This window comes from Plectropomus leopardus, chromosome 15, assembly GCF_008729295.1.
Source record: "Plectropomus leopardus isolate mb chromosome 15, YSFRI_Pleo_2.0, whole genome shotgun sequence".
Lineage (NCBI taxonomy): Eukaryota > Metazoa > Chordata > Actinopteri > Perciformes > Serranidae > Plectropomus > Plectropomus leopardus.
The window spans coordinates 24,813,935-24,830,181 of NC_056477.1; the positions used below are offsets into that span (position 1 = coordinate 24,813,935).

The 16,247-nt window shown below is 42.0% G+C and overlaps 2 protein-coding genes across 8 annotated transcripts in view; one reads left to right on the forward strand and one right to left on the reverse strand.

Annotated features, from left to right (window-relative positions):
• march5 (membrane-associated ring finger (C3HC4) 5) overlaps positions 1-12,729 on the reverse strand; it is a 32,857-nt gene extending 20,128 nt beyond the window's left edge. For both annotated transcript variants that reach the window (XM_042502455.1, XM_042502454.1), the window contains exon 1: positions 12,313-12,729. In XM_042502455.1, the coding sequence (XP_042358389.1) occupies positions 12,313-12,356 (44 nt within the window). In that variant the 5' untranslated portion in view covers positions 12,357-12,729. The remainder of the gene's footprint in view (positions 1-12,312) is intronic.
• A 664-nt stretch (positions 12,730-13,393) lies between these two features.
• cpeb3 (cytoplasmic polyadenylation element binding protein 3) overlaps positions 13,394-16,247 on the forward strand; it is a 48,628-nt gene continuing 45,774 nt past the window's right edge. For 4 of the 6 annotated variants that reach the window (XM_042501574.1, XM_042501575.1, XM_042501578.1 and 1 more), the window contains exons 1-2: positions 14,736-14,897; positions 15,141-16,054. In XM_042501574.1, the coding sequence (XP_042357508.1) occupies positions 14,765-14,897; positions 15,141-16,054 (1,047 nt within the window). In that variant the 5' untranslated portion in view covers positions 14,736-14,764. Of the gene's footprint in view, positions 13,509-14,735; positions 14,898-15,140; positions 16,055-16,247 lie in introns of those variants that run through there. The other 2 variants (XM_042501580.1, XM_042501577.1) reach the window with 2 other exon arrangements.

The following is a 16,247-nucleotide window of genomic DNA, read 5'->3' on the forward strand; positions in this document are numbered from 1 at the left end:
ATTGTGTGTGTAACATGATTGACTGAGACAGTGCAGGGTGGTTCTTATAGATCATGGTTCATTGGTTCCTCTCATGAGGTGTTCTGTATGCATATGCACAATTATTGTGTGTGGATTTGGTGTCAGATCAGCTACTCTCAAAAACCAGCTAACAGAGTGCGCACCTGCTGCATTCGGTTCAGCAGCCTCTCACTCATCATTTCTGCCAGGCTGCAGGGTTATAGCTCCACCTTTTAGTTCCGGATCTGTGTGCCAGGCACCCCAAGCAGTGTGGTTACCAAAAGTGGGAACGGTTCCAGAGGTACTAAAGGTACCATCCACAACTTTTCACGATGCAAACACAAAAACATGCATTCCGAACTGGACTGTACCAACCTGCTGGTGGAAACGCTTGAGGCACGTGTTTGTTTGGAGAGTGTGAAAAAAAGCAAGCAAGGCTAATTCAATCTGTCATATCTCCTTTGAAAAGCAGACAGTTGGCAACAAACAGTCAGTTAGATCAGGCTTATTTGGAGTTCTTTCTGAGAAAGCTGTTGGCAAGGCAATTTTTCACAATTACGGGAACAATGATAGAGGTCGTGATCAAACTCTCTCAAATAACTCCAGATTAAATGGTCTAGATGAAATATACACACACACACACACACACAAACAGCATCCCTCCAGGGGCAGTAATTCTGCATGAAATCAACCAAGATCAATACATAACCCTATAGGCAAACAAGCTGTTGCACTGACAGCTTGTCAAGCCTTTCCAACAGCATGGCAGGAACTGTTCAATACACACTCACTCACACTCACACACACACACACACACACACACACACACACACACTCCAATAAAAGGGCCCTTCATCCTGCCATCTGGATACAAGGCAAAGAATTTCCAGGGTATTATATTTTGGATCACAATGACAGATACCATTTCTAAAATCAATACCTTTTTGGTTCAGTATAACAAGGACAACCACCTTACTTGTGTACCATTTTTCTTGCTTTTTACTTAATATTAGCGGTGTAACGGTGCACAGACGACATGATTCGACAAGTCATATCCAGGTATAGGAGCCACAGTTACATGTGAGTTTAGTACAGCAGTGTAACTGACTTGCACGCAAATCTGCTTTTTTTGCCAACTTCAGCAAGTTGCTAACTGCATTCAGCTATTTACATTGCTATCACTGTTTGTTGTTTTACAGGATTCTGTCTCTTTTAAACTGTTATTCGATTGCTTATTGAATGTTTTAAATGTCTTGTTTTATGCTCAGCATCACTGGAAAATGAGGGTCTCCCTCAATGATTTCCCGAGTCTTAAATAAAGGTTTGAAACTACCAAATCGTATATATTTTCCAACAGCACATCCAATGACAGTCTGGCTCCAAAATTTAAAAAAAAAATCAATACGTAGCAACAGATGTTCTAATTGTGGCATGCTGCCACAAATAAATGAATGTGGGGGGAAACCCCTGGCTGCTTGTTTTGCCTTTAAGTGATTTGAGGTATATTCTTCTGACACTGTCTTCAGGATTATTCACATTGCTGCTGAAACCTAAATTTCACCAGGGCATCCCTGTGCAAGTGCACACAATATTCTGATCAACCACAGTTAGAATATGCAGCGAAAGCACAAGGGGGCTTTTCTGCAGACAAACTGAGGACACAGTCTCCCTTGTGTGTGACATCCAGACAAATGCCTTGTTCTGGCCTCAAGCCAAACCATATTTTAACACCCCCCCTCCTGCCCACAAGCATCCCAACACATCCTCCTTCCTCTTCTCCCACACACAGCGAAAGTCTTTCTGAGTAAACTGTTGGTCTGTTTAAAAAGAGGTATGAGGCAGGATGAGTGTGCCTCCTCAAACTTAGGCCTCCTCACTAACAGGAAAGGAGCCATTAGTGTTTGGCCTGTCCGCAACACTATCTTCCAATTAAATGGACTCCTTTTGTGAACAATACACCCCACTAACCCTCCTCCGCTCTGTGTCTGTCAAACATCTGGGGGAGGTAATTTGATATCCAAGTTCCCTGACCTTACCAAAGTACATCTCTGACTGTGACATTGTATTGCTTTTCCATAATTAATCAGCAGCATGCAACCGGCTGAAAGGTTCACTACCCTTGTGTGTCACTGCATGATGCTCAGTCCAAGAATCTAGACCAGTGACACCTATTTAAGTCACTATATACTAATGAAAATAGTCATAGGTGAGAACACTTTACCACAGCCACAGTCCTAAACTATGACCAGGGGCTCCCATTGAATCTGATAAAAAGCAGCAACAGTGTGATAATTGCTGAAATGAAAATAAAAATAACCAGCTAAAATGCAAAATGTCAAGATTTTCCGAAAAGCCGCATTCGCATTCAACTAGGCCTGGAATGAGCTTGTTGCTAGGAGATCAATTGGTTCAGGGGCCGACTGCTGCCTTCGACCCATTTACAGCCTGACGGTCCGCGTGACATTTATGTTCTCATTTTCATAATTACACCGAACCTTGAACAGTTGGCATTTCACTGGATGAATGAAACAATGATTACTCCACACACCTCAAATAAACCCCTGGCATCAATTCAATGAGGAGGCAGACTGTAATAGAGAGCTTTGGTCTTTTCTCACAGGCTGTGATTATGTACATTTTGGGTGTCGTTCGCTTCAGGACATTTATGTTAATAAATCTGGAAAAAAGTCTTGCAGATTGAAATTTGGAACATCATGCATACAACATCATCTCCATGAAAATACTTTGCAGAGAAATATTTAAACCGTGTTAGTTTCTTCTGCATTAAGACAAATTTAAACTGAGGTCTAAGTCTATCTATTCCATGACAATCACACAAGGTGGATCTAAAACTTGGCCCTGTGCAGCTTGAGAGGTACCAGAGACAGGGCAGTATCACTCCTCTGACAGGGTTTAGACAACTAGCTGCCTGTGTCTGACCTGATAAGATGTATCTAGAGTTTACTGTTCCATTTCCTGTCTTTAACAACAGCAATGCCTAGAATGGAGGAAACCTGCCGACTTTTCATTCTCACTAGGAAGTAGGAAATGTGTCTTACCACATCAGGAACATCAGAAATAATGATTGCTAAACACATTCCCAGAACGCAGAAAGTCCCATTACCCTTAAATCCATTTCTAAGTAAGGAAAAGGTCTGATAGGTTTACTGATGAGCCCGAAACCATAAATATCCTGCCAGCTTTCCCACATTGTCCCAGTACATTGGTGCATCAAATACCCATCTATTGGGGTACTCTGTAAGATGTGGACATGTCTGCATGTCTGTGATATCACCCAAAGGTTTCTCAGCAGATGGTTTAAATCCAGGGATCATAGGTCTAGTGTGTAGGATTTAGTGGTATCTTGCAGTGAAGTTGCATATTGTAACAAACTGAAACCTCTCCCGTGTGACAAGCTGTAGGAGAACTATAGCTGCCGATGTGAAAACCTGAAAGGCCCAATCTAAAGCCAGTGTTTGGTTTGTCCCTCCTGGACTACTGTAGAAACAACATGGCAGAGGACATGCTCCAAATGTATGTATCAACAACTCATTCTGACTTAACAAAGACACAAGTCTTAGTTCCTAGTTATTGTTCACTGGCATTCAATCCACCAATTTCTGTTTATACATGCTCCTAAATACTACACAGCGAACCTTTAAACTTTACTGCTTGATGCCTCGTTGGAAGTAGGCTTGGGTGGTATTTTTTTCACACCTTCTGTCAACTATTTTCCTTATTAAACAGAAAGAGAGAAAACCATACCACTTCTGAATTCATGTTTCTCTTTTTTTAACCAAAACTGTTAAGTTATAGCAGCCACACTGATAATAAGAGCAGCGCTGCTCAGGCACAGCTAGGCTGTTGCTCAGCTACAGAATATCTAGAGAAACGGAGTCTCGACTATTTTTTTCTGAGTGACGCACGCAATTTTCAGAAGAAAAAAAAGAAGTGAGAATGCTCTTTTGATAATTATTTTGACTCTATGCCCCTTTTTAAAACAGTTGTATCTGTCAAAGACATGAGGAAATACAAATGTATTTGTTTTACTCAACCATTCCCCTTCTGTTTCAAAATAAAAGCCCTGTGATGACGTTCTGTCGACAGAATCCCTTTAGTTGTTGTCACAAAGCATTTTGCAGCTCCCAATGTAAACACCCTGCTCATATATGCGGTGTGGCCCAGGCGTAACCTCCAAGGCACATGCATACAAAACACCCTTAATACAGCCGCTCCAGTACTAATTTAAAAGAAAGACGAGGGTCAATATTTTTGACAGTATTTAAAATCCCAGTGTCAAGATTTAACACTCTGGTATACCATGATACCATGATACCATGATACCGCTCGTGCTTAGCTGGAAGTTAATTTGAGTTGTTAGTGAACTTTCTAGTCACTTTACAGCAAAGTTTTCATGGTGGCCACCTCAAGCAGCACTTCAACATTTAGTCAGTATTAACTTATTGAATCCCCATTATACACACCATGTATATTTTAACCTCCCTGCTCCCACAGTTGAATAATGGATGCCAAATCTGTGGCCTTCCGTCATCATCATACTGAGGTCTAGGCATGCTCTGTTACTGGAGCCAATGGGGAGTATAGTTGGCTCCTCTACAAAAGACTGTGGACGGCCAACTTGGGTTTTTTGCTCATGTTGCTGCCTGCCTGCAGTGGATGATTTTCCAATACTCCCCTGGTGCTGAATAAAATATGACGATGCAGGAGAGGAGCTTTAGGGTCGAGGCGCTCAGGTGACATGGCCAGCTGAAGGGCCAGGACGGACACGTGGTGAATCTGAGTCTGACAGAAACATTAACCCTCCATTCACACTTCTGCCGACTGTCCTTATAGAGCTCACCGTGTAACTGGCCACCTCCTCTTTGCTTCTAACAGGTGAGTCTACATCATATTCTAAGATGTGTGACACTACATTATGTAATTATCACATTCTGTTGCACTGCAAACATGGAAAATGCTGATAAGACAATATGCATCCGGTGGCTATTTCCTACACAGGGGGGCTAATATCTAAAAAAAAAAAAAAAGGCAGAGATTTATACCAAGGCAGCTATAAAACATGAGGATGAGAAGCTGAGTCGGACAGTGGACAGATGTCTCCACAGGAGCACGACAGTGGGGAACAAAACCCAGCGCTCCCTTGGATTCAGTGGCTCTTATTCCTGTAACCCAGCCCCGCAGCACGACAGGACCTAATACAACAGCACTGAAATGCTATCCTCTGTGTGTGCGAAACCTTAATCTCCAGCTCGTTGTTGCCTCAACCCTGTTAACCAGAACACTTGGGCAGGTACGTCAGTGCTGCGCAAGTACAAAATGGTCTCCTGCATACAGAGAATTTAGGTACAATTTAATGTGAAAATTGCCTCGTAAACCTATAAATGGAAAACAAAAATCTAAAAGAGCAAGCGTTCATAACAATCTAACTCAGACTTAAATGATGACTTATCAGGCAAACATGTTTGCTAGTGATTATACAAGGTCTTCACAATGCATTCATAGGATTTTAACACAAGAAAAACGTAGACACTAGAACTGCAAAGATACACTGATTTGTTGTCAACTATTGAATTAATCATCAACTAATTAGGTGGTTGATTAATCGGTTTGAGTCATTTTTTTTTAAAGATTTTTTTTGGCTTTAATGCCTTTAATGGACAGGACAGTTTCGGGGGGGGGGGGCACATCATGCAGGAAAGAGTCGAGGGTGGAATCAAACCCGCGGCCACTGTGGCGAGGATACAACCTCTGTACACGGGGCACCACTCTATCCACTGAGTCACCAGGCACCCCGGTTTGAGTCTTTTTTTTTTAAAAAAGTGTCGATATTCTAATTCCTGCTTCTTAAATGTGAATATTACTCTTTTCTTTAATACTCCTTGACAGTAAACTGAATATTTTTAGGTTGTCAACAAAACAATAAGTTTTAAGATATCATCTTGGCTTTTGGGAAACACTGATCAAAATTTTTCACCATTGTCTGGACCAAACAACTAATGGATCAATCAAGAAAATAATCTACAGACTAAACAACAATGAAAGTAGTTGTTAGTTGCAGCCCTATCAGACACATAATGTTGACAGATGCTAACACACCTGACACACACACCCTCGGCTGCCTAACAAGCTGTGGAAGGTTTCCATGAAAACGTCCTTCAAGAACACGAGCTCTAATGATGGCGATTTGCCTGGACTACGCTGAAGCAAGGTCACCTCTCGTCTCAAACACTTATTTACATGTTAAACAGGCAAACTCAAGTGAGGCTTTGCTGTTTCCACAATGAGCTTTAATCCACCTAATGCTAACCGACTGCTTTGAAACTTCAAGGGCAGGCAAACAGCAGTGTTTATTATCCTTTTTATTTCACCAGTTATTTTGACAAACCTTCAAGCTGCCGAGATCAAAAGAATGTGCAGCAATGAAGGACTGTAGATCCTTCCAGGCAAGCTAGGCCAACATCATCTGTTCCACCTCTGCTGAGGATGTAATACTGACAAACTAAGAAAGCGCAGAACTATGTATATCATAAAGTTACACAAACACAGGGGTGGGGGCTCTAAAGTAACACAAGATGACAGTGTGATTGACACTGTGTGTACAAAGATGAGTGTGACAACATAGCTACTTTCTCATCGTCTCACAAGTCAGGCTCCTGTTCTTTAAGAGGCGCATAAGCCACCCCACAAAGGCCTCTTTCACTCAGCGGCGGTCACGTGACTGTGGGAAAACTGGAGGTTCCTCAGCACAAAGGCAGGGCACAGGAGCACCGGATTCTGTCCCACAAAGATCTTAAAGGAAGGTTCAGGTCTGAGGGGGGCTTTTCCATGTCTGACTGCTTCTACTCAATCACAAACTAGTCTCGCCCGTGTCAGTTTAACAAAAATCCAGGCTGTTTGCCACCCTGGAACAGTATAGTATCCAGCTACTCAGAGTCTAAGATTAGTACCTTTCACGTCAGCTTCTAGTTAAATGAGTCTTTGGCATTTGGTAAATTGATGAGTGTCAGCTGCCAAAATGACTCTGAAAACATGTGTTCATTTTCTCTATTTTCCATGAGGTGGACAAAATAACAGGGTGTCCTTACATTATTGTGCAATCGAAAAACATTATAAACTCCTGCTACTGAGCATGAGTTTGACCCACAAGCTTAACACCTTGTTGACAGTGTCAACAAAACATTTTTACTGTGTAGTTACTGCATGTATATTGTGTAACTGTATGTATACTGTATAATAATGCACTTCTGCTGGCTGCACAAGAATTTGCCCCTTGGGGGACAATAACGATCTCTTGAGCTTGAATAATAGTGTCTCTTTAAAAACAGCAATAACAAATTATGCTGTGTATAAGTCACTGACAAGTAACTAATGTTTGTTTACTGAGTCAACTAACACAGGAGCCTCCCACCTCTAATACACACCTCAGGCTACCCCGAGCTACTTGTGTACATCTCCAACTGACAGCACTGGGCACTGTGACCTTTGTATTATGTTAACATGTGAACAAGAGTCCAGGAAAAGGCGTTTGTTGACGCTTTGATTGGCCCACGAGTGGCTGGCTTCCAAAGTTAAGAACAACATGACCAGTTAGTGGTAGATTACAATTCATTAATCCAAAACGTCTTTCTACGGAAGTCTGATGTTTACATGTTTGTCTTGAATATTCTGGGAATTGTATTGTACCGTCTGTTAATTCTGACAGTACAACAAGCTATGAAGCACTGAAAAAAGGTCTATAATACATTTCAGCGTTTGAGGTGAAAAGTGTAAAGAGGATGGTCTTCAGCTTGTGATTTTAATAGCTCAAGCCTGCTAGCTGAACCACCTAGCTTGATACATGTCACTTGTTGTGACCTTGATCTGCATTGTAATCTTACAAAAATTGGCTTGCCTCTTTGCTAGATTAAATTATGATGAGGAAAAACATCTTTGTGTATATAAATAGTTTGATTGACTCTTTGTATGTATATCAAAATAACTTTGAGCTCTGATTTTTTTATTTTGTTTTAATGAATACTCCTTCTGAGGACTTAAGAGAGCCTGTAGACACTAGCCTTTCTTTTTTTCCACAGTCCTGTGATCAGTATGAGACCATATCAGTAAATATCCGCATTGTCTTTTCTTGGCTGCTTACAAACATCTACCTCGGCTCCATCTCTTGCATTCGCAATCAGACCTTTTATATAGAACAGTAAGATGGCATAATGGCACGATATTCTCGCCTTCAACAGGCAGTGTTAAAGGAGCCACTGACACCACCCCATACCAAAACTGAATCAAATCATGGCTATGGGATCAGTCATTATTATCCTATTCATACATACACATACAACACATATTTGTATACCCATTCAAACAGAGAGCAACAGGGTCAGCAATCTTGACAACAAAAACCAACCAGAAAAGAGTAAAACAAGAAGGTTGTGTGAGAGCCAATAAAAAGGTCAGGCTGGATTGAAATGTGTCCCCCACATCTATTTGTGAAACACTGCATTGCAGGGGCAGCTGGCTGCTTGTGGCAGGCCCAGATAAGAGCATGTGGAGCCTTATGTTTGTCAGTGATAGAGGCTGGGTACACAACAGTCTAGAAGCAAGGGGACATGACATATATCTTCCTGCTATCAGCTCCTCAAACACCGTCGGGGTTATTGCGTCTGCCACACACCCGCAGCAGCACACTGCTAAAGAACATTTCACAAAGCACACATGCCCTTCCTTTCTTTCTGTTACTGTACCGAGTGCTTGGGAAATGGTTTCAACGTCCAAAGTTCAATATTGACAGAAAGTGCTGCGTCAAATGCCTACAAATGCCTTTTAGTATGCACCGCACAAGATATCAAATGCCAGTGCCTATTTTGAGGGAAACGGCACACCGATGTTGGACCTAATGTTGCAGCATCTGCTCACCAACACTCTCACAGAAGATGGAACATTTTGGTCACACATAGCATGATAACACTTGTAGAGCAGCCACGTTTGAAGATATGTTTGTGTGACTTTAAAAAGTGAATCCATGAACTCTTGTTTTATTATAAAATGAAGATGGGTGGACATTAACCCAGCAGCTGTGAAAAATGTATGAGATTTATCTATGTTCAAGTTCAAAACAACCTTCTCACTTGGTGGATGACACTTAGATCTTATCACATCTAATCTTATTCCACAGTGCTTGTGTGGCACCAAACTTCAATCTTGTGTTTTGCCAGGCATATGATTGAAAACAATGAGATTACTATGTCAAAGTACTAAGTTTATTATGCATATCCTGCCAATTCAATTACTATGATTGTTTTATTGAATTCATTACATGGGCATCAATTACCCATCCTCGCAATTTTGAAGTGAGGTTTTGAACAACCCATAATTTTCTGAACAACACACATGCCGATAAAATAGAAGCAAGATGGTAACACTTTGCATTAAATGACTTTCCCATTCTAAGATACCATTATATAAAAAAGTACTGAAAATATATTACGCAAATATATTACACTTACTGCACAAATAACTTCATTAATTTAAGCAACTACTCCCATCCTGGCAGACCTCTATTGATCTAGCAGATCCATTTATCTAGTTTTACAACTGCATTATGATCAATCACAACTGCACATGATGAGTAATAAAAAAACCAAAAGCTTGTAAGTTTAAAAACTAAGCCTGGTTAAATATGAATGCTTGTTTGATTAAACAAAAAGGCCTAATGCGAAGTTTTTACACCACATAAATCTGGGGTGTTTTCACATAGATAACTGAACATACTGAAAACAGCATTTTGTGCTTTTCATTTGATCTTAGTGATAGAAAAGCCTTACAGACATTATTGTTTTTTCCTCATAAATTAAAAATCTTTAAACTTAAGAGAGTGGTTTCAATTTAGTGTTTTGAATTTTGGTTGTGTGGTAACCCTTTTGTTTACATTTGATCACAGACTTTAATATATTCAAAAACACTTGCCTTTGCACAATCATGTTTGTCACAAGCCTGTCCAGTGATCTTCAGCTTGACCTTGGCAGGTAAGAACTTTCTGTTCCCACTGTATGCACGATATAGCTTATTTTTTATGTGGCATATCAGACAGTAAGCATTGTTGTTGACATGTCTGATTAGCTCAAGTGTCCAAAAATGCTAACTGCTCACTCAATTAGCCTTGGTTGGTTAGACACAAAAATGAACTGCCCACTTTTTACTAAGATGTGCTCTATCAATTCAGGCCTGTATGATTTATCCTGATATGATCTTTAAACTGGGTAAACTGTATCCTGCTCATAAAGGGTGGCTTTCACTGTTTCTACATCAAGGACGATTTGACAGAGAAAGGCTGACCACATCTGACTAACAATGCTTCTTAATTTATTCAGTTTCATCATTGCATGAATACAACCACCTGATTTGGCTCTACTGGCTAAAACTACAACACAAAAAAACTTGAAATTCAATTCAACCCAAGCTACCTTTAGGCACATGAAACAGAGCCAACTATTGATATGCATTGAACACAAAAAACATGTAATAAAAATATCTAACTCTAATGCTGCATGTACATCTGATCAGTGTAATGTGATACTGCATGACATCTACATGACATACTGAAGCCCTTTATGATAGCTAACCTTTTTCTTCTCTACTTCCACAACTACTTTGTAGATATATATAAAAAACTGTACTGTTAGTGTGATGCAGACATTGTTAGACTTTTGCATTGTATGTGTAAGAGTCGTAAATGACACTGTGAAATGCCCCTGCACCACCATCTCACTGCAGAGCAGCGTGAACAAAAACCTGCATCACAAACCAACACTTGGTAATGTTCACAGCAGAAACTGATGCTCTAGCCAGCACAACCCAGGAAGCCATACACGGGCAGAATAATAATGTGCTAAATGCGATTTAAACTTGTTGCCTAGAGAGGCTGACTGTTTTCTATCAGAAATAATTAAAAGGGCCAGCCTTTCAGACACAATTTTAAGGCTACAGTGTCTGAATTTCATGTCAGGTATGACCGCCAAAGTAACGAACTACAGCTTTGCGCAGGGTTCAGGACATCATACTGCTCCATGAGGCCTGAGTTGCTGACTGTGTGCCTTGACATCCCTGATGAAAGGGTAGGATTGTATGTATTTATAGCTCAACTAACACGCCACCTCTCACAATGGATCTCCCCTCCAAGTGACCATGAAACTGTTCAACCTGAGGTGCTGCATTCTGCCTCGCAAGGCCTCTGTCTGTCCTGAGGGTTGTCAGACATGTCAATGTCAGAAGACATGTTTGAACTTCTTGAGTCAGCTGTAAAACTTGCCACTGCAACACTTTCCAAGGGCTTCAAACAGAATCCAGTGACTTGTGTGTACAGGCAGTTAGACAGTGTGACAAAACTAAACATGTTTGATTAAGAGTCAAAATAAAATGATGAGGGTTTAGCTTTCCTGCTGTCTAGGCAAAGTTGCTTCACGATGCTTTATCCACTCAAAACACTCACATTGCAGGAATTCCATTCTCCATATTCCTAGCTGTTGACATATGACACATGCTCATACTTCTTCTTTCATAAAACTTTTAAACAGTCTTTGGTCTCAGAATGTGTTAAAATTATTTACTCTCCTTTCAAAACCTTATTTGTGCGATATAAACTTTGTTCATGCACACAAATCAGAAAGCTTATCAAGGCAATTAAAATTTACTTAACTTTTAGTTATTGTATGCACTTGTGTTTGTTTACATATTACGTATCCTGGGAAATTAAAGTAAACTTGGCATGGAAATAGTGTCTATGTTACTACAGATAAGCAAAAGCTTTACTCATTCAATGCCATGATGATTGTTAACTATTAACGTGACTTATTAAGAAATCGGACCGGATGCAGCTCTACATAGGGGTCAATAGTTAACAGGTCAAATGTTTTGGAGACGCGGCAGCTGACATTATGACCTTTAGTTCATTTACAGGTGACAAGGTTAACGTTAAAGAATATATTTTGTGTTATGTCGGATAAGGTCAAAGTGATATGCTGATTGTTTATACACTTAGGGCAGTGAGAGTTATTAATGATATGACAGAAGTAACGTACCCTACCTGTTTCAACATTGCAAAAACTACTCTAACCGTTAGCTAACGTTGATGATATTCAACAGTTTAAAGGCAGTTGTCGGTATAAAATGACAAAACACATATCAAATCAAAGACAGACGGAACATTATGACAACAACGAAGCTCACTTTCCCACAATTCTGTCAACAGTAGTGACTTTACGTAAAGCTACGTAGCTGCTATTATCATGTTAGCTTACTCACCTGTCCAGATTCTGCTGCATGACAACTGCACCCTGTTCCGCCATTGTCGTAGAAAAGCAGGAAAATACTCAATACTGTATTATCTGCAGAGCACGCTAACTGTGTCACAGTTAAAACATTAAAATAGCACGCCTGGTAATTTGCTGCAGCTGTGGTCGGCGTTGTATGCTAGCTAGCTGAAAAACCAACGCTAACTAGCTACATAGGCCTTTGTGTTGATAGGCGCGTCAACTGCAAACGAGCCAATTGTTTAAAATAACGCTACTCCTTCGCGGTCATGGTAGTCGAGATAGTGTCTATCTGCGACCGGTGCACTATTTCAGGTAAAAATCCTCCTTACATCGGCTACGGTCTCGTTTGTCACTAATATTATCGCATTGGCGTGACCGCTTGACTCCATTAACTGGCCGTCTCTGAGGTAACAGCACTGCGGTGCGTGATTGCGTCATCAAAACAAGGACGGCGTCGCAAAGGGCACATTCCACATACATGGGAAATGTAGTTTCATAATGCATCCCTCCGTCGTATGAGCAAAAATATCAAATTTATGTTCTGAGTCCACTCCCGACAGAAGAGAGACCACGGTTTCTTGAAGATACAATCATCATGAAGATGCACATATGGCTACAGAACACTTTTAATGGCGGTAAGATAATTTGGCGACACTGAGTTGACAAAATACATCAATTTCTGATCTGCTTGAGAATTTAAGTTACACTTTTTATTGTGTTAAATCAAGCTTTTCTGCAAAGGTAGGCTACTTCCGACTGCCTAGCATACAAACCACGCGAGAGAGAGACAAGAGAGAGTAACTGTAAATCCGTTTTTTATTTATTTTTTTTTAAATAGATTTATTTGTTTTGTTTTTATTTTTGTTGCTTTAACGGACTGTCTTATTTCAGAACATTTGCCATGGGTCAGTCAATTTTTGAAAAACGTATTCATTGTATTATTATTGTTTATTTTATCACAGCAGTCAAGAAGGAACTTGAGCTATTTGTTGATCAGCCACTGCAGAGTAATAAACTACAACTCCCAATGTCCCCCTCGGCATCATCCATGCGCCGCAGTCAATCAGCTGTTGAGGCAACTGCTGACTATCTCGGCACAAGGGTAGCTCGTTTGTCATATCTAAACCCAGACGAGGCAAACAGAAATATCTTTATTTACAGAATCCCCAAAGGTGAACGATAAAGGTAATTCAAACTTCACGTTATAGGCAGAGGGGCGAACACGTTGTGTGTGCATGCTGTTTTGTCGTTTGTATAGAGAAGGGGGACACATATGGATTAAAGGGGGGGATTTCAAGGCAAGACAGCTTCATGAAATGTATCGGATGCCTCGATCGGTGCGACAAATAGGCGTTTGAATGGTCAGGGTTTTGACAGTTTGTGTGGTGAAGGGGGGCCGGTGAGGTGAGCCACTGGCTGCTGATTATGCTGCTTTGATGACCTTGGAAGCGCAGCTCTTGGAGGAGAAAACACGGATTAACTGGTGGGGTGTGTACAATGCAGGCTATTGCGGTTACCTCTAAAGTCCAACTTGTGTCACTGCTGAAATCATCCGATATGTCATACGGGGGGTTATTTAGAAAGTCTGCAGACTATTGCATTGGTGTTATTGAGAGGCCTCGGTGTGAGCTGCATGTTAGCTCTTCTGCAGTTCAGACACTTAAAGGGGTCTTATTAATGTTATGGGTGATGTGACACTGTGTCATAGCCTTTGGATATGCCTTGCATGTGCTCCAGCTGACAAAATAGACTATGCTCTATTGCTTAGTTGCAAATGTCTAGCATATTTACATTTTAGATTGTCCTGCTCAGTTAAATAATGTGGCAGCTGTGTAGTTTTGTGAATGCAAAATTGCAGTCATGATGATATTCGAAAGTGCTTTTTTATTGGTCTTCTGCAAGGCGTTGTCTCTGAAATGCAAATTTAAGGATAAATGCATGAAAGGCGCAGTGTCTAACTTTGAATAAAGGGCACCGAGTGGCGCTTTCAGCATGGTTAAGTTATTAAATGCAAGTTACATGAGTACATTATGTATTATGTTAGTGCCAACCCGAGGCTGTGTCAATGCGGACCTCGGGCAGAGTCCCTCTTTGCGCTATAATAAAATGTCTTATAATAAATCATGCCATTCCTGTAAGGGCCTCTATACTCATTTGGCAATTTATCCTATTAATTACATTATCTTCGTCTTATACATGGCTCTAAAATATTATACCACTGACACATTTTTGTAAAATGAAAGAAAGGTTTAGCCGGTCCGAGGGAGATCTGGTGAAAGCGGTCCAGGTGCGTCACTTTCTACTGCGTAAAAAAAGGGCGAAGTGTGCCTTTTGGTTCAAGTCGGTTTTAAAAACCTCTGTTGTGTGCCAAGGATCCTGTGTCAAGGTAGACCTGTCTTTTCGCCCAGTTGAAGGACAGCTGTATTTACTGACGTATGTAAATGAACATAGGGGAGGTCCTTGGGCAAAAAACACACACTGAATCAGTTTCACATTGCAGCTCCGGAGTTCCTGCGTGGAAGGAAAAACGAGACGTGGCGAAATCTGGTGAATATCTGCAGCCGTGCGCTCCGGGTATAATTTGTGGGATTTATGAATCATTCTGGTATAGTCTTTGGAAGTGTGTTTTCCTCTTTTTCTTTTTCGGCTAAATGGGTGATCACGCATTCGCTTTCCAGCTGCCTGGTCCCTCTAACATCCTATCCTTGTCGGAGTTGTCCCACTTCATCAGATACTACAGCCCGGCGAGCCCGGCGCGTGATCTCCTAAATTATAACAATAATAATAACTCATCGTCTCTGTTTCCCCCCGTTGCAGCTCAGCAAACCATGCAGGATGATTTACTGATGGACAAAAACAAAGCCCAGCCTCACCATCAGCAAGATCAAGTAGACCCTCCTCCCTCCACCCCGACCCCGTCATCGGAGCCCACTTCTTCTTCATCGGAGTCGGAGAGCCCGTCGACCGGGAGCAACCAAGCGACTTCAGCGCTGAGCAGCAGCAGCAGCAGCGGCAGCAGCAAGGACAAAGTGCCGATGGAGTCGCCGATCCTGCCCGGGTTGAGCTTCCACCACCAGCCGCAGGAGACCGGCGGCCCCCTTTCCTCCCCGTCCTCCTCTTTTGGGAGCACTTGGTCCACGGGAACCACCGTGGACGACAGCTTTTTCCAAGGAATACCCTCGGTGAACGGGACGATGCTTTTCCAGAACTTCCCCCACCACGTCAACCCGGTGTTCGGGGGGAATTTCTCCCCGCAGATCGGTCTGGCTCCACAGTCCCAACAGCATCAACAGCCAGCCCCGCAGCAGCAGCAGCAGCAGCAGCAGCCCCAGCAGAGGAGGTCCCCTGTCAGCCCCAGCCAGGGTCCCTTCCCCCAGAGAAACGCTTATCAGACCATCATGAATAACAGCAAAGGCTCGTCTTCGTCTTCTTCTGCCTCGTCGTCCGCGTGGAATAATCACCAAAACGCCGCATGGAGCACAGCCTCCAACCCCTGGAGCGGGCTGCAGGCGGGCAGGGACCCGCGCAGAGCGGTGGGCGTCGGGGTAGGGGTCGGAGTCGGCGTCGGGGTGCCGTCACCGCTGAACCCCATCTCCCCTATGAAAAAGCCCTATACCAGCAATGTAATAGCACCCCCCAAGTTCCCGAGACCTGGACCCCTCACACCCAAGCCCTGGATGGAGGACAGCGCCTTCAGGACTGACAACAGCAACAACATACTGCCTTTCCAGGTAAATCAGAGCCGGCCTAGGCCTTTATTCTACTGTTTCAACCTGTGTTTAAAAATGTTGATCACTTGAGCATGTTGTCAGGTTTACTCTGGTGGTTTCAAACATAAATTAGTGTTTTTGGTGCATTTTATTCAAATATTCAAAGAACACCATCAGTGCTTGAGATAAAAACAGGCCTAACAAAGTAAGTTGG